This window comes from Rhinatrema bivittatum, chromosome 4, assembly GCF_901001135.1.
Source record: "Rhinatrema bivittatum chromosome 4, aRhiBiv1.1, whole genome shotgun sequence".
Classification (NCBI taxonomy): Eukaryota; Metazoa; Chordata; class Amphibia; order Gymnophiona; family Rhinatrematidae; genus Rhinatrema; species Rhinatrema bivittatum.
This window is the reverse complement of record NC_042618.1, coordinates 98,261,307-98,287,020: the sequence shown is the minus strand read 5'-3', so window position 1 is coordinate 98,287,020 and position 25,714 is coordinate 98,261,307. Positions and strand designations below refer to the sequence as shown.

The 25,714-nt window shown below is 43.9% G+C and overlaps 1 protein-coding gene across 1 annotated transcript in view; it reads right to left on the bottom strand.

The window, feature by feature from the left end:
- Nucleotides 1-17,819, bottom strand: part of FBXO33 (F-box protein 33) — a 77,700-nt gene extending 59,881 nt beyond the window's left edge. The window contains exon 1 of the mRNA XM_029598486.1: nt 17,392-17,819. Coding sequence (XP_029454346.1) covers nt 17,392-17,819 — 428 coding nt within the window. The remainder of the gene's footprint in view (nt 1-17,391) is intronic.
- Between the last annotated feature and the right edge of the window lie 7,895 nt (nt 17,820-25,714).

The window sequence follows — 25,714 nt, the reverse complement described above, 5'->3', positions numbered from 1 at the left end:
AGAGCTTGGCCATAGCTCTGCCCACCTTGAGCCCCGCGTCCGGTGCGTCCCACTCGCGGGTCACCAGCTTGCGAACCTTTTTAGGCAGTGGAAAGGACGAAGTGGGCCCCCGAATTCTGTCAAGAACCAGATTAACCCCATCACTGTCTGATTCTTCCTGAGAGATCTTAAGCCCCAGAACTTCCAACACCTGGGGAATAAGGGGTCATAGTTCCTCCCACTTAAAAAGGCGGACCACGCTGGGATCATCCCCTTCTGTGGGTGGCAAATCATCATCTGCAGCATCTTGATCAGGGTCCCCAAGATCAGGAACCAAATCCGGAACCTGAGCCGAACCCGGATCCAGAACTCCGGAGGGTGGGGGAGGGGTCTGCGGCCCCTGGGGACCATCACTTCCCCCGCGGGCCTGCTGTTCCTCGAGTCGACCCTTCTTTAAACGGCGGCTCGGAAAGACCCACTGACTGAATTTGCCTCCTGAAGCCCGCCTGCTTTCTAGCCAGGAAAGCCTGGTGCATTAACAAGACAAACTCCGGCGAAAACCCCTGGGTCTCCATCTGCCGGAATGGGATCCTGGGGAGCCGGTTCACTCAGTCCTCCGCCACAAGGGCTAAGACTGGAGGGGATCCCTCCTCCCTTGAGCCTCGGCATGAAGACCCCCCGTCCCGGGGGAAGGGCCCAGGGCCCGACAAACTCTCCATCCCTAGGAAGGATAAGGGAGGGAAAAAAAAAACCTAACTTCTGTCTTCGCGCCCACATGCCTGACAGAGCGTGGAGAGAAAGCGAGGGCCCCTTGAAAAAAACGTGCAGCCACGCGGCCCAGGAGTTGAGGGGAGGAACGGAAAAAATATAGAAAAAAATGCCGACAGGCCCGTTGCAACGGGTTGCGCTGCCAAGCGCGGTGAGCCGCGCCAAAAACTGGCCGGCGAAGAAAACACTTACCCCGTCCCTTCAGAGCAACCCGGAGCCCAGGGAGTAGAGGGAAAGGGGGCCGAAGGGCTGCCAAACACCCCGGAGTGCCTGCAAGGCTGGCTGTCCCAACCCGACTCCTTACTTCAGCTCGAAACCACAGAGGAAGTCTCACTCAGTTTTATTTTATTTTATTTTTTTTAAACTTTACTGAGTCCTGTAGAGCAGAGAGGGGTCGAAGGAGCAGCTTTGGGGGAGCAGCCACGGAGGTGAGTAACCAGGAGCCCCTGGTCTTCACACTCTGAGTGGTGACGGACGAAACCCAGACGAAACCCAGACGGAGGACGTCCGGCTTCGACTGAGGGATGGCCCACGAAGGTGCTTAACACCTCAGAAAGCAATCCTGAAGAAAAAAACCCAGAGAAAAAAAAATCTAACTAAACTGGAGTCAGAGAAATACTGAGGGACTGCAGGTGGCACTCTCGTTATGTAGCAGTGCCCAAAGTTGTAATTGTTCTCTGACTCCACCTGCTGGTAGGGATACACAACCCACTTCTCTGGACTGATCCTTGTGCATATAGGGAATTTAAATTATTTAAAAGTTACTGTTGGGTATATCTAATAGATATCTATTCAGATCGTGAATGGGATATCTGCTAGCAATGTTATGTCCTGACTGTACTAAATAAATCCAGATCTACCAAAGAGATTTTCTCCCCAGACACCCTGTTTCCCCGAAAATAAGACATCCCCCGAAAATAAGACCTAATAAAGGTTGTGCTGAATTGCTAAATATAAGACCTCCCCCGAAAGTAAGACCTAGCAAAGTTTTTATTTGGGAGCATGCCCGTCGCACAGAACACCAGAGCATGCAGCTGTGATTTTTTTACCCTGCAGGATTCACAGTTAGTTGTCATCACAAACCAGCATAACCAGACAACTATTCAGAATATAATAAATGTTCATTTTTTTGTTCAACAATATATGTGAATTCTTCTTCATGGAAAAATAAGACATCCCCTGAAAATAAGGCCTAGTGCATCTTTGGTAGCAAAAATTAATATAAGACACTGTCTTATTTTCGGGGAAACAGGGTACCATAGAAGAAAGCTCATATCAATAGACTACATATCTGTTGTAATTGCTCTCTTTTCTCTCAATTCTAATGTGACCACACTGATCTCTTTCTTCCAGGTCTGCAATGACCTATTTCATCCTATTTAACCTACAGCAGAGTCTCCTCTTCTAGAACTACAATATATTATCCTTACCCTCATTAACTCTCTAAACCAGGGGTAGCCAATTCCAGTTCTGGAGTGCCACAAATAGGTCTGGTTCTTAGGATATCCACAATGAATATGCATGAGATATATTTACATATAATGGAGGTTGTGCATACAAATATAACTCATGTATCCTGAAAACAAGATCTGCTTGTGTCACTCCAGGACCAGAGTTGGCTACCCCTGCTCTAAATCTTTTCCGCATAAGGTAAATACATTTCTCACAGAAAATTATTAGCTTTCCTCTTTGCTAATGTGTTTACTTTTTAAGATCTGAAACTGGCCAAGATTTACACATGTACTACAGCTTTATAGATCAAGTATAAAATGGGTAATACCTCAAAAAGATATAAACAAAAGGAGACCAGCCATTATCAGAGGAAAGGATGTTCTAGGACAGTGATGGTGAACTCCAGTCCTCAAGTGCCATGCACAGGTCAGGTTTTCAGGATATCTACAATGAATATGTATGAGAAGGGGTATTTCTGAAATGTTTTCTACTGAAGCTATGTTCTCTCCCCCCTGAGGACGCCATCCGGTGAAAATGTGGCCATGTCGGGGGATTTAATTTAAGCACCCTATTGTGTATGTGAAAAGTTTCTCATCCTGTCAAATTTGGTAAATTGAAAGTGAAATTTTTGTTTAATAAACTGCACTGGAGCACCACAATGTGTTTGAATAAAATGTAATTGAGATTCTCCTTTGAATACAAGTTTTCTCCTCACACTTGTTGATATTTGGACTTAAAATAAGAACATTCATAATAAATACTTGGAGCTTCTTTCTCAAGTCCTGACAGTCCTATCCATCCACAGGCAGATCGGATGATCCAGCCTGGAACTGGGATTATTGGGGTTTGTTCTTCTACTCCTCTCCTTGATAGAGAGTTCCTTTCACATGGAGGTTTGTTTCTAGCTACTCCTATGAGTTAGGAAGCAATGAGTCACTCTTTGCTTGTGAAGCTTGCAGTAATATAATGCTTGAAGTTATTACTAATCTGGAAACATCTGTTTCTTCTAGCATGGATACTGTGTTAGGTTCTCTTGGGGGAGTTTCCACCCAGTTTAAGGAGTATTATCAATAGGTTAAGGAAGAAGGTGAAAAAATATTAGAAATTGTTTTCATAAAAGTTAGAATATTTATTCTCAATGTGGCTTTAATGAAAGATAATAAAATGTTACATTAAAAAAAAGAGAATCGGGGCTTGCCTGCTGCAAAAAGTCATTCCAGCCCTACCTGTGGCCCTGAGATCTTCATCTGCCCAGGGATTTGAGGCTGTCATTAGGTGCATTAGGGAGCATAAAATCAAGCATCCTGCAGCGCACAGCCAAAGCTGCGTCCAAAGGAGCACACCCTAGAGGTGAATTTCAGTTCCATCAATGCTATGGAGAAAAAAAGGAAAGGGAATGGGAAAGCTGCTGCTTCTCCAGTAATTTCCATCCCAATAAGGGGTCCTATGGATTTTCATTTCCATGCCAATAAGGGGACCTATGGATTTTCACATCCAGCCATCTGCTGTGAGTGATGTCGATGGAGAGGCAGGTGACTGAAATTTTGCAGATCTCTCAAGTTAAGGTATTTAATCTTTCTAGATATTATGTACTGGATATAAAGAAAAACAGTGAAGGAGGAGCTTTTGATATTCTGGCTCCTTTCGATAGCTCTGATTTGTCTGCATTTCTGCAAAACAGTCAAGATATATTAATATAAGAGCAACCTTAACTACCTTTACTCTTAACTCAAAGACTTTGTCCTTCAGCAATATTTGAAGTATATAGACTGTTTTGTGGTCAGAAGACATGTTTCCGGATGTTTCACGGGAGACTTAGATGAGAAGTAAGTTCTTTCTGTAACTTAAACACACTTTTGCACCAGGGGCCTCCTCCTTTCTGAAATGTCACTGTAAATGCATAACAACTTGCTAAGGGAATAAATACATATTTTCTGACCCAGCTCATCTAGAGACATCTTAAAAGAAAATTATTCCTTACCTGCTAATTTTCGTTCCTGTAATACCATGGATCATTCCAGACGGTGGGTTATGTTCCATGTCCAGCAGATGGAGTCAGAACACAAAATTCCCAGGGGAGGACCCATATAACCACGCCTCCCCTGTAACAGCTTTCAGTAACTAGACTAACAAAGCCCAAAAGAGAGAGACTAAAAACAGAGGGATCAAGTAATCAAAGAAGGAATTGAAATAACCGCTGTCCAAATAAACAGCAACTAAATTCTGAACAGTGAACTTGCGAACAGCAGTGTGTGAACAAAAAAGACGCACAGTATTCGAAATACAGAGTAAAAGATTGTTAAGACAGGTAGGCAGGGATGTCCCACAAGCAAACCCCCAAACCAAGGGAGGGTGTCTGGAATGATCCATGGTATTACAGGAACGAAAATTAGCAGGTAAGGAATAATTTTCTTTTCCCTGTACATACCAGGATCATTCCAGACGGTGGGATGTACCAAAGCTTTCCCATCACGGGTGGGCCGCAGACAGCCCTGCTTGTATTACCTTGTCTCCAAGCTGACCGCCCGATGGAGCACAGACGTCCAGGCGATAATGTCTCGCAAAAGTATGGATCGACTTCCAGGTGGCCGCCCTACAAATCTCCTGAGTGGAGACGGAGGGGCTCTCCGCCCAAGATGTCGCCTGGGCTCGAAGAGAATGAGCCTTGACAACCAGCGGAGGGGACTTACCTACGCCGCTATGATCGCTCCCTTCAACCACCACACTATAGATTGTTTGGAGGCCATGCAACCCTTCTGGGGTCCGGACCAGAGGATAAACAGATGATCGGAGAGCCGAAAATCAATAGTCACCTCCAGATATTATCAGAGACCGCCGTACATCCAGTCTACGCAGGTCTCCAGACTCAGAAGAGGCAAAAGATGGTAATTCCACCTGAAACGAAAGGTATGGTTCACGACAGGATAGGGCCTGCAGCTCGGAAATACGTCTTGCTGAACTGATTGCCACGAGAAAAATGGTCTTGAGAGTGACGTCCTTGATGGTAGCCGAGCTTAGAGGTTCGAACGCGAACCACAGAGGACTCTGAGCACCAGATTCAGATTCCACGACGGACAAGGTGGGCGAATCGGAGGCTTCAAGTGTTTCACTCCTTTAAGGAAACGGGAGACGTCCGGATGAGAGGACAGAAACTCCTTATTTCCACTGCGAAGAAAAGCCCCCAAGGCTGCCACCTGAACCCGAAGAGAATTGTAAGCAAGACCCAAATCCAAACCTGCCTGCAAGAAGGAAAGGACTTGTGGCACTGAGGCCTGCATGGGAAGAATGTCATTCGCTCCACACCAATCCTCAAAGACCTTCTAGACTCGAACATAGGTAACAGAGGTGGACATCTTACGTGCTTTCAGTAGCGTTGAAATAACCGGCTCCGGATAACCACGCCTCTCAACTGACGCCTCTCAAAAACCAGGCCGCAAGACAGAAGCGATCTGCCTCCTTGAAAAATATTGGTCCCTGGCGTAGCAGACGTGGCAGGTGACCCAGACGAAGGGGACTCTCCACCGTCAAATTGCGCAGATCCGCGAACCACGGTCGTCGGGGCTACTCTGGCGCCACAAGGATCACCGGCCCTTGGTGTGCCTCTATTCTGCGGATGACCTTGCCCACGAGGGGCCACGGTGGGAAAACATATAGGAGACAGTGGCGCGGCCAGGGCAGGACCAGCGCGTCCACGCCCTCGGCGCTGCGCTCCCGCCTTCGGCTGAAGAAGCGGGCGGCCTTTGCATTTCCGGCGGTTGCCATTAGGTCTACGTGCGGTGTCCCCCATCGCTGTACTATTATCTGCATCGCCTGCTGCGAGAGCTCCCACTCTCTGGGATCCAAGCTTTGGCGGCTGAGAATGTACGCCTGTACGTTGTCCATTCCCGCTATATGCGAGGCCGCTAGTCGTTGGAGGTGAAGCTCTGCCCACTCGATCAATTTGTCTGTTTCCAGAGAGACCAACCGACTTCTCGTGCCTCCCTGGCGATTGATATACGCCACTGTAGTCACATTGTCCGATAGCACCCTGACTGCTTGATGGCGTACTATGGGGAAGAAACCCTGTAACGCCAGACGGGCCGCCCTGGTCTCCAAGCAGTTGATGGGCCACTTCGACTGTTCCTCCTTCCATCGACCCTGGATTGAGCTGTCCCAACAGACCGCTCCCCAGCCTGTGAGGCTGGCGTCCGTGGTGATAATCACCTAATCCGGGTCCTCCAGCGACACCCCCTGAGCTAGGTGCCGGGGTTCCAGCCACCAATGGAGACTGATGAAGGTTCCTCTCGGAATCGGAAGGATTGCCTGGAAATCTCTCAACACCGGCTGCCACCGGGAGAGTAGGGATCTCTGCAGAGGCCTCAGATGCGCAAATGCCCAAGGAACCAGATCGATGGTCGAGGCCATGGTCCCCAGTACCTGCAGGTAGTCCCAGGCAGTGGGCGTCTCGAGCACCATAAATCCTTGAATCTGTTGACGCAGAGAATGAGCTCTGTCCGGATGCAGAAAAACCCTGGCATTCTTGGTGTCGAAGTGAGCTCCCAGAAAATCCAATGACTGGGACGGGACCAGGCTGCTCTTGGTGAAGTTGACAATCCATCGCAGAGATTGGAGAAGTTGTACCACTCTGTCGACTGCGAGGATACACTGCGCTCGTGACTTTGCACGGATGAGCCAATCGTCTAGGTAAGGATGCACAAGGATGCCTTCCTTGCGCAAGGTTGCCGCCACTACCACCATGATCTTCGTGAAAACCCGTGGAGCTTTGGCCAGGCCAACGGGAAGAGCATGAAATTGGAAGTGTTGACCCAAAATTTTGAAGCGTAGGTAACGCTGATGAGCTTGACAAATTGGTATGTGGAGATATGCCTCCGTGAGATCCAACGAAGCCAAGAATTCTCCCGGATGAACTGCCGCTAACACTGAACGGAGTGTCTCCATGCGGAAACGAAGGACTCTGAGGGACCGGTTGACCTGCTTGAGGTCCAGGATAGGACGAAAAGTACCTTCCTTCTTGGGAACCACAAAGAAGATTGAATAATGCCCCCGGCCCAGTTCGGCGGCTGGCACTGGCACTATGGCCCCCAATTGAAGGAGACGATCGAGGGTCTGCCGCATGGCTCCCTGTTTGATTAAGGACCCGCAAGGGGAAAACAGGAACCGGTCCCGAGGAAAGCAAACAAAATCCAAAGTATAACCGCGTCTTAGAATATCCAGAACCCATTGATCCGACGTGATTTGGACCCACTCTTCGTAGAAGAGAGCAAGGCGACCCCCCCAGTCGAGGGATCACCTCGCGGGTCCGTCTGGCATCATTGGGTAGATTTAGCGGATGAACCATCACCCTGCGCTTCCTTACCCTGGCGGCGCCCACGTAAGGGCCGCTTCCAGGAGTGCGAACGAGAAGAGGGAGCCCGAGGTGGCTGTTGCCTCTGAGGACGCGCTCTCCGCTGGTTATGATAACTGTTTCTGGAGTAATTATATGATCTTGACGAACGGGGTCGATCTTCGGGCAACTTGTGCACCGCGTTCTCATTAAGGGACTTGATGATCTGATCCAAGTCTTCACCAAAAAGATACCTACCCTTAAAAGGAAGGGACCCCAAACGTGTCCTGGAAGAGGCATCAGCCGACCAATTGCGAAGCCAAAGGAGCCGACGCGCTGAGACCGCCGCCACCATGGTTCGGGCTAGGACCCTTAAAAGATCATATAAAGCATCCACAGCATAGGCAACCACGGCTTCCAGTCTGTCCGCCTGGTGAGCCTCAGCATCTGGTAAGGACTGGGAGGTGAGAAGCTGCTGCACCCACCGAAGACCCGCTCGCTGTGCGAGGGAACTGCAGATAGCCGCCCGCATCATTAAGGCCGAGACCTCAAAGATACGCTTGAGATAAACCTCCAGCTTCCGATCCTGCATATCCTTCAACGCCGTCCCTCCAGTGACAGGAATAGTGGTATGCTTTGTGACCGCTGATACCGCAGAATCTACAGCGGGAACTTTGAGAATTTCCAAAAAATCGGCCGGCAGAGGATACAATTTTTCCATGGCTCTACCGACCCTAAAGTTGGCCTCCGGGGAATCCCATTCCCGAGTGATCAACTGCAAGATCTTGTGATGAGTGGGAAAAGACTTGGCTAGAGGTCGCAGTCCTGCTAGGAGGGGGTCCCCCTTCTTGAGAGCCAGGTCAGGCCCCATCGGTTCCGGAGGGGGATCAATATCCATTTCCTGGAGGATGTAGGGAATGAGGTCATCTAACTCCGCCGCTTGGAAGATGCGGAAGACCCTAGGGTCGTCGCCCTCCACCTGGGCCGCCAAGGTGGGGTCGTCCACGTCAGGGTCCTGGGATTATCCTTCCCCCGACGAAGTCTGTATTATCGATGGTGTCCCGGTAGGGCCACGAGATGTCTCTGCTCCCCCGCCTACTAAAGGGGGGCGAGCCTGAGGGAGGGTCCCACCCAGGAGGGGGGTAGGACATGGTATCTTGGGGGGGAGAGGGTCCCCAGGTCCCGAAGGTCGTGTCTCTGCTCTGAAGAAAAGCCCTGTGCATCAGGACTATGAATTCATGGGAACAGACCTGGCATCCTGAGGGGTCACCCACCGGGGGATCCCCCCTCTGCCTACCAGGATTAGACTCGGAGTAAGGGTCCAAAACGGGCCTAGAAGCGGGGAACAGATTATCCGTGACCTCCTCAGAAAGCGCGGCACCATAATCTTGCAACAAAATGGCCGCCGTTCCCGCATTGAGAGGGAACAGGGCCTGGCGCTTCCTTCCCACGCGGTCTGCAGCTCGAACGTCCTTGTTAGTAGCTGGCACACATTCCCCCTCGGGGAAACAGCCTGAGCACAGACCCTCTTCAGAAAATAATCCGGCCCTGTAGGAGCCCTCACAAGGCGCCGCGGACTGCATCGCCGCAGGGAGGGGGGGGGGGGAGGCTCTACAAGTGGCTCGCGCCTAAAATGAGCGCCGACCCGGTAACGGATGCTTGCCGCGGTCCCCCACCGACCTGAAGAAGAACTGATGGGGAATTACCCTCACGACAGCAGGCAGCCCCGGGGAATGGTGCTTCGCGGGGCCACAGGTCGGGACGTCGGTCGCTCCCCAAAAGGGAGGGGGGAAAACCTGGGTCAGGAGGGATAGGCCGGCGCTACCGACTTTCACCTCAGAGAGCCGAATGGAGTCCAAAAAATTGCAGTCTTCTGCTGAAAAAGAAGATGAAACAAAAATACACTTACCCCAACTGAGCCCTCAGAGAGGAAATGAGAAAAGAAAGAAAGAAAACAGGCAACAGCCTGTCAGCAAGTCACCAGGCTAGAGAGCGATGAGCCAGCACCAGCGGAGAGCTCTCCCCCTGCTGTAAGAGGAGCCTTAGCAAAGTGACCTAAACTGTAAATTTAAAACTTCCTTTTTTTTTTTAAAAACTTGATCCCCCTGAGGAGATAGCCCTAAGCTAACAAGCTGGGGACCACAAGTCCCCTGCTCACATCTGCTGGAGTCAGAACGTTACAGAGAGCTGTTACAGGGGAGGCGTGGTTATATGGGTCCTCCCCTGGGAATTTTGTGTTCTGATTCCATCTGCTGGACATGGAACATAACCCACCGTCTGGAATGATCCTGGTATGTACAGGGAATTTCCAATTTTGGTACCCAATGCTGTGGAGGACTGATGTATTTAATACACATGAAGTTTTTATTTTTTATATTTCCTTCGTTTCCCCTTATTTCTTCTTTATGGGAACTTGTAATTTGGTTATAATTGTATATACTTCCTAATTTTTTTGTGAAATTCTACCATTATAACTTATTGGTACTTGGCTTTAATTCATATATTTGATTACATGCCAATAAAAAAACCCCAGCAAAATAAAGAATATGGGAAACTATTTTAGATGCCTGAATTTGAGATTTTTGAATTTTCCTAAATATCTGTTAATTCCATCCACAGAAATTATGAAAGTTTCAAAGGAGATTGTACTTTCGATTTCTAAGTTATTTTAGTTGCCTGGTTTAAAAGTAGCCAAGTCTCAGTCTTCTGATAGTTTTGATCTTTCAGGTTTTTTAGATCATATTCTGAGATTATGAAGAGAGCTATTTTGTTAGTAACATTTGCACAATAGTCAGATAAGCAATGGACGAATAGGTGATTCTTTCATCTTAAGGATACTCATTTTCTTGTGTTTCCAGATGTTAAAAAGAGACACAGCAAAATAAGGAAATTATTCTGTTTGAAAAACAGAGAGTGGCTGCTTTAGGCGCAACTTTCTTATTGAAATTCCCATGTAAATGTTTTGTGAAATTTCAAGGACGTAAAATATATATGTTCTTTGATCTGATACAGCTTGAGGGTGTCTTACAGAATAAAAATATTCGGGATGCAGTCACTGATACTTTTGGTTTAGGCCTTACAGATAGTTCTTGTCATACCTAATATATTTTCTTCTTTCCTTTTAAATTCTCCCCAGCTGTGATCTGAATAACACTAATTTTTATGTTTGTTTTTATTTACTTTTTTTTTTCTTTTGACTGGAATCAATATAAAAGGTTGCTGCGTTTTGCTATGTATCAAGGTTGTCTTGACTGTATAAATTTGAAACCAATAAATAAATTAAATTTTTTTTAGAAATCTGCTGAAATGCAAGTTACTGCATGGTACCTGCAACATTTATTTGCATATGCAGTCAGAACAGGAAACAGATTTATTATTCTTAGACATTTATGCAGGAGAAAATTAATCTTGATTGCAACAGTCAGTATAATTTTCATTAAATTATATCATGCTCCTGATAAAAGATGTCTCTTCAAGGTTACATTATTAATCCCTCAGCTTTTCCCTTAAGAACTGGGTTTCTGTATCCAAATGTATTGACTAAGATCCAGCAGCTTGCAGTCACACCAACTGTGTTTCCTCCTCCTCCTGTAGAAGGCCATTTCTCTGAAACATTAAGGCTAAGTGTATTTCCTTTCCTGATTAAAAAAAAAAAAAAAAAAAAAAAAAAAAAAACTTTCAATTTTTTTTTTTTTTTTTTACTGTTCACAAGCTGTTATACTAGCCAGGTTTAATTACAATCTATACAAGAGTGAGAAAATTTTGAAAGCATCAGAGATTCTGCTCTCAAGCAGAACCTTATTGTGTGCACAGAACTGTAATCTTTTGAAAAGCATCACATGCGCAACTTCCTGTTTTTCAGCACCTAAAAAAATCACAATGCAGCACCCTATAAAACCTTTATGCCTGAAGACAGAGCTAGCTGATTAATGAAGTTAATTTACTTTTGTACAATCTATCCCACAACATCATCATGATCAGACCAAACTGATCTACATTTTACAAGTGCAACAAGTTTTAGCTTAGAAATACTAAAACAAGCAACTTTCTGCAACAAATACAAGCATGATTTGAATCAGTCTTCTGTTTCCTAGCCCATTATTCTAATCAGAGTACCCCCTACAGGAAGCAGAAACAAAACCCATGTTGGAGTGGTTTCAACCACTACAACTAATAGCAATTCTTGCACTTTTCCTTCAATAAATGTTTTTGTTAGTTATTTTTATCATGTATGTTTTTATTGATCCATGCCTTGGGTAATGGATAAGGTTGTTAATAAAGGATTTTTTTTTTAACAGGTCTTCAAGGATTGTCTCCCATAAACTTCTGATGTTGTACCTGCAAGTCGATTACTCCTGGTACTACTATTGATGAGATTTGTTCTTTTTTTTTTTTTTAATTTGAATATGTAGAATGTTATTGTGACATGGAATGTATATAAGCGTATTCTTAAACGGAATTGCATGCTATTAACAGGGTATCTGGGATGTAACCAATTGTAAGACTGCCTTAAGCCTTCCTTGCTGCTAGAGGTTATCAGCAACCCTAAAGTCAAATGATTATGGCACCTCAAGAGGTGCATATAACCCCTTATTTTATACTCTCTCGCAGGAACCCTACAGGGACTCTTCTCGAATAAGGGCAACAACATGGAGACCACAAAACTACATATCAGGCAATTAATCCGCCTGTGAAGTCGACCCTAACACCAAATCAAATTTATAAGGGGCCAAAGGGACACTCTGCACCGAGGACCGTGCATCAGGCACCGGCAGAACCACATTCCACACTGAAGATTAAATATATGGTGCAAATGATGGTGCACACAACGCGCATGGCACAGAACGCTTAAGATGGCACGCGCAACACAGAAAATGGCACACGGGAGGCACAAGACACCACACACAGCGCACAAAATGGCACACATGGTGCACCACAAATCCAAGGCCCCAAAACCGCCACAATCCAAGGGTTATGCATTCCCACCCTTCCTCCCTGGAAAGTAACTCTAACCTGCCCTAGATATCTTCTGCTTAGATACAAACTGAGGAGACTTTGGGAAGGCTTGTTTGCATGGGAACTACCGTGCATGCCCAGTAGGGAAAAAAAGCCTTAAGCTTTAAGAGATGGCTCCGCCCAGTGCTGCGCTGATGACATCACCCCATGTAGCTTGGCCAATTCATCCTACCTACAGAAAACACCGTTTACGGTAAGCAAACTTGCTTTTATCTCAAAAAGCAAAACTTCATACACCTTTTCATATTGTCCATATGCACTTACATTTAATTTTAATGTACATTTAAAATAAGGTTAATTACACAAAAAGTCAAAATTCTATCCATTTATTCAAAGAACAAAGATGGAGATTTAGGGGAATAAACTAACATCTTTTCTCCAAAGTAATTCTCCCACTCCTGCTTTCTTTTAATATTCCCCAAAGTCCTATAAAGTGTAAAATTACTTGAATTGTCTTGTTGATCACTATCAGAATGTTTAAAAGATGACTTAATGACTATTTGTGACATATGGATGTTATTCATAGAGAGAGACTTTGAGCAAACATTGATTTTTGTCATCAACTGGATAATAAATCATGACTATTTATTCCTTTCCATTTCCACATTCAAAAATATCTTGTCTTAATGTTATCAACTGATCATTTGTATATGTGAAGAGTCCTTCAGGTAAAAAAGGCATAATTATTCTTACTTACAACTACTTGATAAGTACTCGGAACTAAAGTGTCTAATATGTTGGCTGCATGTAATACTCTTTCATATTTAGGTATATTTAGTTTGGTGTAGACTAGCTCTCTGCCTCCCTTGCTTAGCACTCCTTTAAGCTTATCAACAATATTCTATCTGCTCCCTCTTTGCTATTTGTTGGTGTTCCTCGGGGTTTTGTGCTCAGTCACCTCCTTTTCTTTAGTTATCTCTGATCTTGGTTCTCATATTCTCCCATGGCCGATTACATCACTGCATTGCACATTACAACCCATCTTGCTCTATCTTCACCTTCTAATTATGTCTCTTCCATTGCCTTATTAATGAATTCACATTTTCTTATGTTAAACTCACTGAAAACGGATTCTCTAATCATTTACGCTCCCATTTCCTGTCCTCCAAGATTTATTCCTTACAGCTCCCCTTCTCCTTGATTATTCCCTCTTCTTTTCTTCTCACATTTCCAGTCCCTGCTTTTCTTTAAGTCACTCTTAGTTTTGATACTTGTCATCCATTTCCTTCAGATGTGACACTGAAGAGGCCTAGATGTCCCAAAAAAGTTCATGTACAACTTTATTGCTGGCCCTTTAAAAAGGTATATTAATCCGTAAAGTCTCCTAAAACAGTTTAATAGATTTATGCACAATATCAAAACATTCAAGTGCATAATGGAAAGCTCAAGAATGAACAAGGAAATGTGTCAGATATGAGCACCTCTGGGGAAAATGGAAACAAACCTGTAGTGGGGTGGTTTTAGCCACTGCAACCGATTTATTTTAAAGTTTTTATATTCTACCTATAGTGAAGTCTATTGTTCTAAGCGGATTACAATATAACATGTAAAACAAATTTATAACACAACACACATAAATACACAAATTTAATGGTGTTCTTCGTGTTCAACCTATTGTTTTTGGTTACTGTTCATGGTTCAGTTCCCCAATTCGATCTGATATGGTCTCTACCATGAAGGTCGGTATAGAAAAGTGTTAAATAAATAAATAAAAATAAAATACAAGCAGTAACTAGTGGCTAAAAGCATATATAGTAGCAAATCCCTATTTCAGGAAAGCATCATAAATGTACATCTTAAGATTTTTCTTAAATCTGTAATCCTGAAATTCCCGAAATTCCCAAAGGTCACTGAGCAGAGAGTTCCACAATGTTGGTTCTTGGATGGAGAAGACCTGCTTCTGAGTTTCACATCCTTGATAGAAAGCATGATTAACAAGTGACTGTAAGCAATCATAAATGTCTCTGGAACATACTGATTAAGCAAATCAGTTAAGTAACCAGCACCATCATTATTCAGTGCCTTATAAATTAGAGTAACAACTTTAAATTTTGCTCTATACTTAACTGGTAACCATTGCAAATCCATGAGCTGAGGCTTGATGCTCATTTGACATGCCCTCAAAATAACTATTTTTTATGTAGCTGAATTTGTGTGCACTATGAAATTATGTGCTCAGTTTTGGAAAGCAGAAAATCCACTGGTCAATTCAGCCAAATTACCAGGGAAGGGCATTCCTGTTTCGTTTCATGTCATTAGATTAACAAATTATTGAGGTACCAAATTCTAAGGTGTCTACAATATAAGATAACATGCTGAGAACCGAGCAGGCGCTTGGCGGGGAAGAGATTACCCATTGAGGTATGTTTAAATGGGTTACCCTTTACTTATAGATTTCCTTTGCGATATAACCGATGGCAGATATTTACAATCCGGGGGAATGAGTGAAACAGGATGGTGATTATATGAAACAAGTGGAGATGGCCCTTTAACAATAGATATTGTGAGAAGGTTGTGGTGTCATCAAGATCAAGAGACCTTTTTGCAAGATTAACAAGTTCATTTTTGATAAATATGTTCCAATCAATCAAGGAGTGAAACAAGGACCCCCTGTTGGGACTATAGAGAGGCAGTTACTTTGCTGTTAGCTCAGATAGAGAAATTATATTTATGTATACGAATAGATTAGATGTGTTATGTCAGTACGTGTTTGTATATTTTTATATGTATGGATGAAAGCATGTGTGAATAAGATGCATTGGTGATTATTAGCATCACAATTTTATTCAAATTGTTTACTTAAAGTTGGACTGTATTCTATTAGTTTATATAAAATTATACATATATATATATGGGGACTATGTTCACATGATGTTAGCAAGGAGTCTTTAATACATAATATTTGAACATATTGATTCTTTATGTATTTTCCTTCCAGTAATTATTTAAATTAGTGCATACTAAACAAAATAGCATATACTGCCACAAAAATAGTGCATATTATTTCTTTTTAGTACATGCTATTCCATTCAGCAGGCACTAAAACAAAATGGCATGCACTAAACTAAAAAGAGTGAGCACTAAAACTAAAGGATAAAACAAAACTAAAAAAAAAAGCGAAAAGAAACAAAATTAAAATAAAACAAAACAAGTTTTCTGCTTGATCACCCCTACAATCTATATGCAGGACTTTAGGTCCTAAGTTTTGGAAAGTTTACCCCATGCATTTAGAAGGCTGTATTCCAAACATTCCAGTTCTACAGTTTGTTATACACTAGTCTATACATTCTTATCCTTCATTTTTAGTTCCTTTCTGGTACACACCACACCCCAGACAGAATGCCAGGAAAACTGGAGGTAACTCTCCTCCAGGTTTTACTCTCCGTGCTACACCTTTGGGTAAAAAGGAGTTTCCATAGTAGTAGTAGTCGTCTTTCCTCCCTGTCCAGATTCGAACGCATCACTAACTGTGCACCCAAGCCCAGCTGGCCCCACTGGAGAAGCAACTCAATCGCCTGAGTCACAGGGTCATCCCCTCGGTTGTTGAATTTAATCCTGCCTCTTCTTAATTGTGATTAACTAAGTCTTTTCTTACGGAGAGGCCATGAACCATGGGAAGAAAGAACTGCCATAACATGGTTAATGTGCTGGCCTCTTCCCCCATTCCTTTCCCGCATGAATGCAGTCACATAGCTAGAATGGAGAAGGAAAAGGGAGTGAGACAAATACAATAGACTCATAGTCAACTGAGGCCCAAAGCCTGCAAAATTCAAATGTGGACAGGCAAAGGTTGGAGTAGCCTAGTGGTTAGAATAGTGGGGTGAGAATAGGGGAAATCAGTGGTCAAATTCCACTGATGCTCCTTGTATCCTCAGTCATTTCACTCTCCATTGCCTCAGGTATAAAATGTACACGTTGTAGGTGTTTATTCATTAAAGGCTTTTCTATTTTTAATTGAAAAATACCACACTATGAATTCAGATATTGCACTTGCAAGCACATTTCTTATAGCGCTACTTATCCTGCTTTTTTATTATTTTTTAGAAGTGTAAAATTGATTAAGACATGGCGTGTATAGAAGACCTCTGAGATATATGTTCAAACAGATTATTGACAAGAGTATCTGGGAAGTAACCTGTCAAACCGAACATTTTCTGACTAAAAAACACAGGCCACTAATATTGTTCCCGCCCCTTCCGCTCCCCTGCAGTACATCTATTAATATTAGGTGTATTTTCTATTTAAAGTCTTTATTCTCATTAGAAATCTGATTCAGAACTGATAAGAGCCAGATATGAGAGAATTTAGTGGCGACAAGACAACAACTACTGAAAGGAGGAATAATGACGCCACAATTTCAACTGCATTCAGGAAAAGATTCCTCTATCTTCTACTAAAAAACAAAACTCTTTCGATTATAAAAGTTCCGCTTGCAAGTCGCAAAAGATGAATAGCAGGTCTACAACGCCTTAATCAGCGGAGGCCCTTCACCTTGAAAAGTAATGGGAGAGGGGAAAAGCAGATCAGCTGCCGCGGAGTAGGACTGAAGGATGCAGCGTCAAGGACTCTGTTGAGCCTCGCTCAGGTCTCATCACAAGTTCACGCTTGAATCCCACGTCCGAGTCGATGAAACTATTCCTCCTCCTCCCCACCCTCGTCTGCAAATGGCACGAAAATAAAATAATGCGCACAAACTTCGGGGGATAACCAAACCCCTACGCACAGCCATGACTTGGCGATTACATCTGCACAGAAAGCCCCTGGGATAAACACGCCGGGCCCCTCCACATGCCCACCCATACAGGGGTGACAGTTAAGTGCGGTAATTACAGGCAGCTGGGGCTGCCGCTCACCTGTTATTCCTGATGCTGCTCAGCACGCACAGCACCTGCTCCAGGTAAGTGCGCAGGACGTCCAGCCAGCGAGAGGAGTGCTGCGCGTCCGCCTCGGGCTCCGCGTCGCCCCCGGCTCCGGTCCCCGTGGTCGCGGCGGCCGCCACCGCAGCCGCGCTCAGGTAGTTCTCGGCGGCGAACTCGACCCGCAGCTCCCGCACGAACCAGCCGCACTTTCGCATGAGGAAGTCGAGGCGCGGGCGCTCGGCGGAGGACACGTGCAGGTTGAGCCGCAGCTCGGGCCAGAGCGCCGGGTAGAAGAGGCACTCGCGCCAGCGCGAGCAGGCGGCCGAGGCCCGCAGCCGGTCCGGGGCCGGCAGGAAGGAAAAGATGTGCACGATGAGCTCGCTGGGCAGAGACGAGGCACCCACGTCCCCGCACAGAGCCATGGCCGCTGGCGTACGAGAGGTTCCCCAGCGAAGAGCTCAGCCGCGCGGCCCCGGCCCGCCAACAAACCCGCAGGTGCCTGCGACAAAATCAACAACAACATCAATGACAAGGCGGCCAGAGGGGGCGTGGCTCCTCTGGACCCTGCCGGATCCTACCACCCTTTGCAAGGAGTAGGGGGAGGGAGGATGTCCAAACGCTCACGGAGCCCCACTGGAAGTGCTCAGCACAGCAGCCCACTGCTGGCCTTGCGTCTTTAAGTGTGTAACGCTAACGCAGTTTGGAGCGTAGAATAGAAAAGGGATTAAGCAAAGTCGCGGCCCCGCCGTTGGGAAGTATAGATGAGGCTCTTCCTGACAGCGTGTGGTAGGTGCGAGTCGGCTGCCAGTTCGTGACTGCGCGAATAGTGACGTACGTTCAGTTTGGAAGGAGACTGGTAATGACAGCGCGACGTCCGTTTGTGGGGCCGACAAGCACAGGGGCATCCATTAACAGACCGTGGAAGTTCGGGAGAACCGTACAACATGCGGCGCCGAGGGCTCTACGTCAGAACTGCGTCTCATGTCTCCCCCCGCCCCCATTCCCGGATAGTTCAGCTCAGTAGCGCCGCGCCTGTTTTTCTCCATTTAGCCTGCGGGGCGTTACTGGAGAACTGCGGTCGCACTTTTTTTTTTTTTTTTTTTGCCCTCTCCTTGGTGATGTGATGCTCATGACACGTGACCGGAAACGGCGAGTGGAAGAGGGAAGCGGAATTGTGGAGAGCTTGTTGGTTTTGAAGCGAGTAGTTACTTCAGTTTTTAAGATGTTTTTGGGTCTAGTATAGCATGGAATGAAGCATTTAGAATTTAGGGCCTTCTCATCAGAGGTTACCGTGGCTCTCTGGCGACCTGTGGTAATGCTTTCGTTTGCGTCTCCACCCCTCAAATTCTCAGAAATGCTGAAAGTCAGTTTAAAATAAATCACATTAATGCAAGCTCTAAAAAGCAAAATTAACTGACAAAACAGAGTTGTGACCTACCTAAGCTAAGAGGTGAAAGCTTCCCTACGCTCACGGTAAGGAGTCTGGCGATTATCCCTCCCCTGAATCCCCCTTTGTTTCTACTCCCCACTGCCCAGCACTAGTTTTCACTGATGTGAACCCCTCTCCTCCTCCCTTCCTTCCCAGGATTAGTTCTCCCTACTTTGAATTATCCTCTCCGACTCCTGCCTCTGAGCCCCTCTTCCCCTCATAACCACTTGCCCTATCCCACCCCTAATAGTGCTCAACAGAAGCTTCCCCTCCCCTGTCCCAGTAAAAAAAAAAAAAAAAAAGCGTTCTCCCAGACCAGTCTTATCCTACCTCCTCTTTTTTTGGGGGTTTTTTTTTTTTGTGGAGGTTGTATGAATCCTGTACATTGCTTCCTCTTTCCTGGCAGTGGCAGTGCTCAAAAGGACTTCATGATCTGGAGGAAGCATAATGCTCTAGCAAGCCGTGGGATCTAGCTAGTGCTGGAGTAACACTAACCTTCCATGCTCCTAAGCAGGTGCCCTTCTGTGCATATGCAGTTACTGCTGCTGCTCTACCTCTTGCCCTATGTTATCCTCTGCAATCAGCAGCCATAAGAGAACAGTGAAGAATGTTGTCGCTGGGCTGTAAAGGTTTTGGTGGGGAAGAGAGGAAAGGAGTAGGCACCTGGTGGCATTCCCTCTGGCCCCAAGTATGGGTTGGTGGTGTATCCCACAACCCAAGGCATTGGCCACCCTCTGTACACCACTACCTCTCATACTTTCCCCTTAGTGTAAAAAATCTAAGGTCAGCATAGCTGGGAAATTACTTTGTTAGGGTAACATATTTAAAGATGTAAGGTATAAATAAACATGCAGACGGACAGCTTTAGGTAGGAGCTAGGAGAGAGACTCAGATGCAGCCAGAGCTTACCCACATCAATATTTGTCAGTGTCTTACCCACAGTTCTAGAGAGATCCTCAGCTCCAAGACTAAAACTAAATGGCTGCCATATGCAGATAGTTATTCTTTCCCCTAAGCCAGAAGTTGTATAAGAAAATTTAAACCCAAGAGACCTACTCCAAATCATGGGCCCTAAAAAGTGAACCTGAAAAAACAAATTTATGATTTTGCAGAAAAAGCCAAAAATTCCTTAATGCTAATTCAAACTCTTCCTAAATAAGAAATTGAGCATAAACATATCTTGGTTTGAGTCTAAATATATCTGGGAGTTTTAAATTGGCTATAAAGTTACTACAAGAAGAAGCCCTAAGGCCCTTCTATGCAGCAAAGACACCACTGGACAAATACAACACCCTAGTAACAGTATTAAAATTATTTGATAGCATCATTCAACCAATTCTCTTATATAGGCATAAGGTCTGGGGCCTATTCTTAACCCCAAACTATACAGAATAGATACTTCCATGTTCATAGAATCATCCACGATAACGGGTGCAGAGCAGAATTAGGATACTACTTTACACATAAAGAATATTCAGATTCTCTGGTCATCTCAATAACTGCAACATAATCTCTACTACCATGCACTCTGTGAAGTAACTCAAAATCCTGGAAAAATCACTCTGCACCTATGTAGAAACCTACTGTACCAAACCAACACTAATGTCCAGAACTCAAACAACTGTATGCAGTGGGTGTATGAGGGTATATTATGTCATAGAACACACAAAAAGAATATTGCAAAAGCAGAACTTACTTTACTAAATGTTTCTAATATATGAATAATGAATCAGCAAAGATAAGTAATATTAAAAAATGAATACAGCCTTACATAAATCAATATAGATAAATAGGATTATATTAATACAGACAGAAATAAAGCTATTATACAAAGGACACTTCCCTTATAAGTCTTCCTGCTACAAGCAATGTTCTTGAATACCTGGAAGACTGCAAGGCCAGGGACCCCAGAAAGAACCAGCTGTTTTGCTCTTTGCACTTGGATCATCCAAAGAAAATTGGCAAATGCAATTCCTTATATATCTTATTTTTCTGTCTTAACTTCTAGTCTGCATGCCTTAGGTATTCAAAAGATTTACAATCCGCTCGTTAGGAAGGTATTTCAGTACTAGTCTCTGATCTTCCTAGTTGTTAAGAGACACCAGATGTCTTTTGAGGTTGTCTTAACTCTTTATCAGCTCATTGGTGCCAGGGAGTCTCAGGAATGAAGGGGGAAACAAAGACTGTGATAGTGTCATGCCTTTACAGTCCTTGTGCTTAAATTATAGGTGGTGTGTGTGTGTGTGTTTATTTTTATATATTTATTTTATTTAGGCATTTTATATACCGTCGTTCCAAAAGAAGATCACAACTGTTTATATTATTAGAGTTCTTATTCAAGGTCAACAGTAATATGCTTTAATGTTCATTCTTCAAATTCAGCACCATAGAGAATACATATTCTAGATCATAATTAAGCATCATGATTACCACAGTAGTTCCTATCTAATTTAAGAACATAAGAACTTGCCATGCTGGGTCAGACCAAGGGTCCATCAAGCCCAGCATCCTGTTTCCAACAGAGGCCAAATCAGGCCCCAAGAACCTGGCAATTATCCAAACACTAAGAAGATCCCATGCTACTGATGCAATTAATAGCAGTAGCTATTCCCTAAGTAAATTTGATTAATAGCCATTAATGGACTTCTCCTCCAAGAACTTATCCAAACCTTTTTTGAACCCAACTACACTAACTGCACTAACCACATCCTCTGGCAACAAATTCCAGAGCTTTATTGTGTGTTGAGTGAAAAAGAATTTTCTCCGATTAGTCTTAAATGTGCTACTTGCTAACTTCATGGAATGCCCCCTAGTCCTTCTATTATTCGAAAGTGTAAATAACCGAGTCACATCTACTCGTTCAAGACCTCTCATGATCTTAAAGACCTCTATCATATCCCCCTCAGCTGTCTCTTCTCCAAGCTGAACAGCCCTAACCTCTTCAGCCTTTCCTCATAGGGGAGCTGTTCCAGCCCCTTTATCATTTTGGTTGCCCTTCTCTATACCTTCTCCATCGCAACTATATCTTTTTTTGAGATGCGACGACCAGAATTGTACACAGTTCATATCAATTCATTCTAGGTCTACATGGCGATGAAAATAGATTCTAATCCTATTGGCAATCCCTTTGTCATTTATTATATGATGATTGTTCAACTATCATTGTCTCTTGTATTGTTAATGCAATTAGCATTATAGATGTTTATGTCAATAGTAAGCATTTCTAAACAGCCATGTTTTCAATTCATGCTTGAAGTTCTTTTTTTCCGTTATCCAACGTAATGCCTCTGGAAGAGAGTTCCACAGCTTGGGGCTTGCTGTTGCAAACATTCGGTCTCTTATTAGCGTTAGATGTGTGTTCCGCGTGAGGGTACCATTAGGAGACCTTTGTTTTGTGATCTTAGGTCTCAGTGGTGTATAGAGGTGTAGTGACACTCCTAATAGGTATGGATCAATACTGATGTTGAATATGTGACAACAGTTTATAATCTTAAATAATAAAAAAGAAACAGAACTATCATCAGGAGGTGAGGGGAAATGGGTGACTGCGCTGTGTGACCATGCCCCTCCCCCGACGTCACTGTGAGCTCCGGCGGCAGTTGAAAAGCACCTCACCATCAGGCGCCAGCGAGCGGGGAGGCCACCCTCCATCCTGGGCCCCCGCAAGAAGTGAACACCATCTTAAATAATAAAAAAGAAACGGAACTATCATCAGGAGGTGAGGGGAAATGGGTGACTGCGCTGTGTGACCATGCCCCTCCCCCGACGTCAACTCTTTGTGCTTCATTTACTATTTTTTCTTTTACGTTTTCTGTTAAGTAACCTTTTTTCAAGTTCCTACATTATGCCTTTGTTAACAATTTTATTATAAATGTTCTCTGGATTTGACTATGGAAATATTTTTTCCTGCTTTTTCTGTTTTATGTAAACCGGTATGATTTGCATTTTAATGTAAGAATGTCGGTATATAAAAATTATAAATAAATAAATAAATAATGGATTCTAGATTGAACAGGAAGCCAGTGAAAGCGAGGGGGTGATGTGTTTGAATTTTCTTGTCCCTAAAATGAGTCTTGCTGATGCATTTTGAAGTAACTATAGTGGTTTTAGTAGACTTGTGGGGAGGCCTAGAAACAGGGAGTTGCAGTAGTCTAAATTTGAGAATATAAGCGTTTGTAAGCCAGTGTGGAAGTCTTGTATTGTTAACAAAGGTTTTAGTCTATGTAGAATTCTCAACTTGGAGAATCCTGTTTTGATTAATTTGCTTTTTCAAAGTGAAGTGCTCATCAATTTGTATTCTCAGGTCTCAAACTTCATTTGATGGAGTATTATTGGTAATTCCTAGATTTAGGGTTGGTGGTTTGAGTATAGAGTGGTCTCTCCTTAGCCGTGTGTGTGTGTGTCTCTCTCTCTCTCTCTCTCTATCTATCTATCTGTCTATCTATCTATAGATATATATATGACACACAGTCATCAATCATTGGGGCCTGTTCTGATCCATAGCTCTCTTCACATCCCAAAGTCTTCCAGGGGTCTAGCTAAGCTGTCTAAAAATATCTTTTGCAACCTAGCCTACAAAAATATAGCAATGTATATATTGCAGCATGCTGTAGAACAGTGGTTTTCAACCTTTTTTTGGCCAGGACACACCTGACAGATGGTTCTCACATGTGTGATACACTGAACATGTGACCATCACGGGGATAAATATAAACATGTACTCTGCATCCACAGGAATCCCCTCAACCCCCAGCAATGAGTGCAGAGCAGATCTAGGGCATTACCCTGTACAACTCGCATTACAAAAAAGATATTCTGGTTCTGATGACATCCCAGTAAAAGTAAAACAAACTCCCTTTACTACCAGGCACAATAGCCTTCCTTATGAAAAGATAGTAATTTACCACTAATGCATATCCTATTGAGAAAACACAACAAATAAGATTGATACAAATGCCTACATGCTAATAAAATACCTCACCTTGGTCACACACCCAGAACTGACCTTCACCAAGTACAGAAAAACCGCAAATTATAAATATGGAGATAGAAACTGGAATGGAAAACCAAAAAAGCCACTCTGCTTGCAGTGCGAACCTGGAGAAATGGGAAGAGAAATAAAGCACCTAACAGACTCTCAGGATTTGCAATAATGCACACAAACTAACCCGCACAGAGTTACACCTGTATTATGGAACACACTCAAACAGTAACAACCCTATCTAAGAAATACAAATATTAAACCAAGCCCTAAACACTAATACATTTCCTATTGGGAAAACAGAATAAGCAAAGCTGCTATAGAGCCCCACACAGAAAAAATTGTAAAGCTATACTAACAATGTTACAAAACAGCTGCTGAACAGAATAATATTCAATAATTAAAAACTCATAAAAATTATTAAAACATGTCCAAATATCAAAATATTTCAAAACAGCAGACATCGCATAATACCCAATAATTAAAATGGCAGTCTATCAAGAAAAATAAATTTTAAAAGCCACCTTTACTTACCCTCTCCAGCAACTCGCCTACTCCTTTCCCTTCCAGGCCAATAGCACTCACCAGAAGCAGCAAGGGCTGCTGAAGCTCTATCCTCTTCCTTAGCGCCCACAACCAGTCAGTCTCACACACACACACACACACCCCATGACCAGTCTCGTTCTCTCTCACACTAGTCATCTTCCTGAATGGTCTCTCTCTCAATCACACACAAATGCTCTCACACCCATTCACACACACAAGCTCTCACCCAGGCTTCCATTCACACCCTCAGACACCAAGCTCTCGCCCATTCAGACACCACGCTCTCGCCCATTCACACCCTCGTACACACCAGCTCTCGCAAAAAACTTCTTCCTTCACTGCAGGGATGGGATCCAGTTCCACTGCGGCTTTACTCCGGCGGGCCTTATTTTTTCGCCGCCACGGGGATGGGCTCTCATGGCGGCCTTGCTTTGTCAGGGTTCGACACTGCCATTCCTCCCACCCTACTTCCAGGCTATGCGATGCCTGCCTCACTGGCCAATCAAAGGCTTCCTTTCTTCTTCCAAAAAACACGAAGACAGGCGATCTAAAAATGGTGTCAGGATTGCAAAAAGGATTAGATGCCACGGTCTTTTTCAAAAACTTTATTGAGGTGGAGACATCTAAAATGTTATAGCCCAACTCTGGATGAGTTTCGCCATTGTCAAAACGGCTGCCTCAGGGGCTTTGATGCGTATGGACTCAGTTTGATTGAAACAACTGTAAATTTGTGTATCAATTCTTTCTTTGCGAATATCATCTGCTGCGATATCAATTCTTTTGTTTTAGATGTGTAATACAGCGAGTGGGCAAGATGCATCATTCGTAGTGCATATCCAATGCATAGTCTGATTGGGATACCAATAGACGAAACTCATTAACAAGATCAAGAATCACATCTAAAACAAAAGAATTGATATCGCAGCGGATGATATTCTCAAAGAAAGAATTGATACACAAATTTACAGTTGTTTCAATCAACCTGAGTCCATACGCATCAAAGCACCTGAGGCAGCCGTTTTGACAACTGCGAAACTCGGCCAGAGTCGGGCCACCCCTGACATATATCATAGCAATTTTCAAAAGCCAATTTACATATGTAAAAATTTTAAACTTGTAAATCCTTTTGAAAATTACCCCCTAAGTGATCACAGACTAGAAATAGAAAAAATGCAGACAAAAACTGAATTTGAAACCCAAGAAGCCAGACTATGCAATGCAATACCAGAGAAATAGAAACACAAATGCATTTCTGCATTGTGCAAAATTAAAAGATATCAGATACATACATACATTTCCCAAAGATGACAGTGGATATCAATCATCCTACAAAAGGGAGGGTAGGAACTACTCTGTATAAT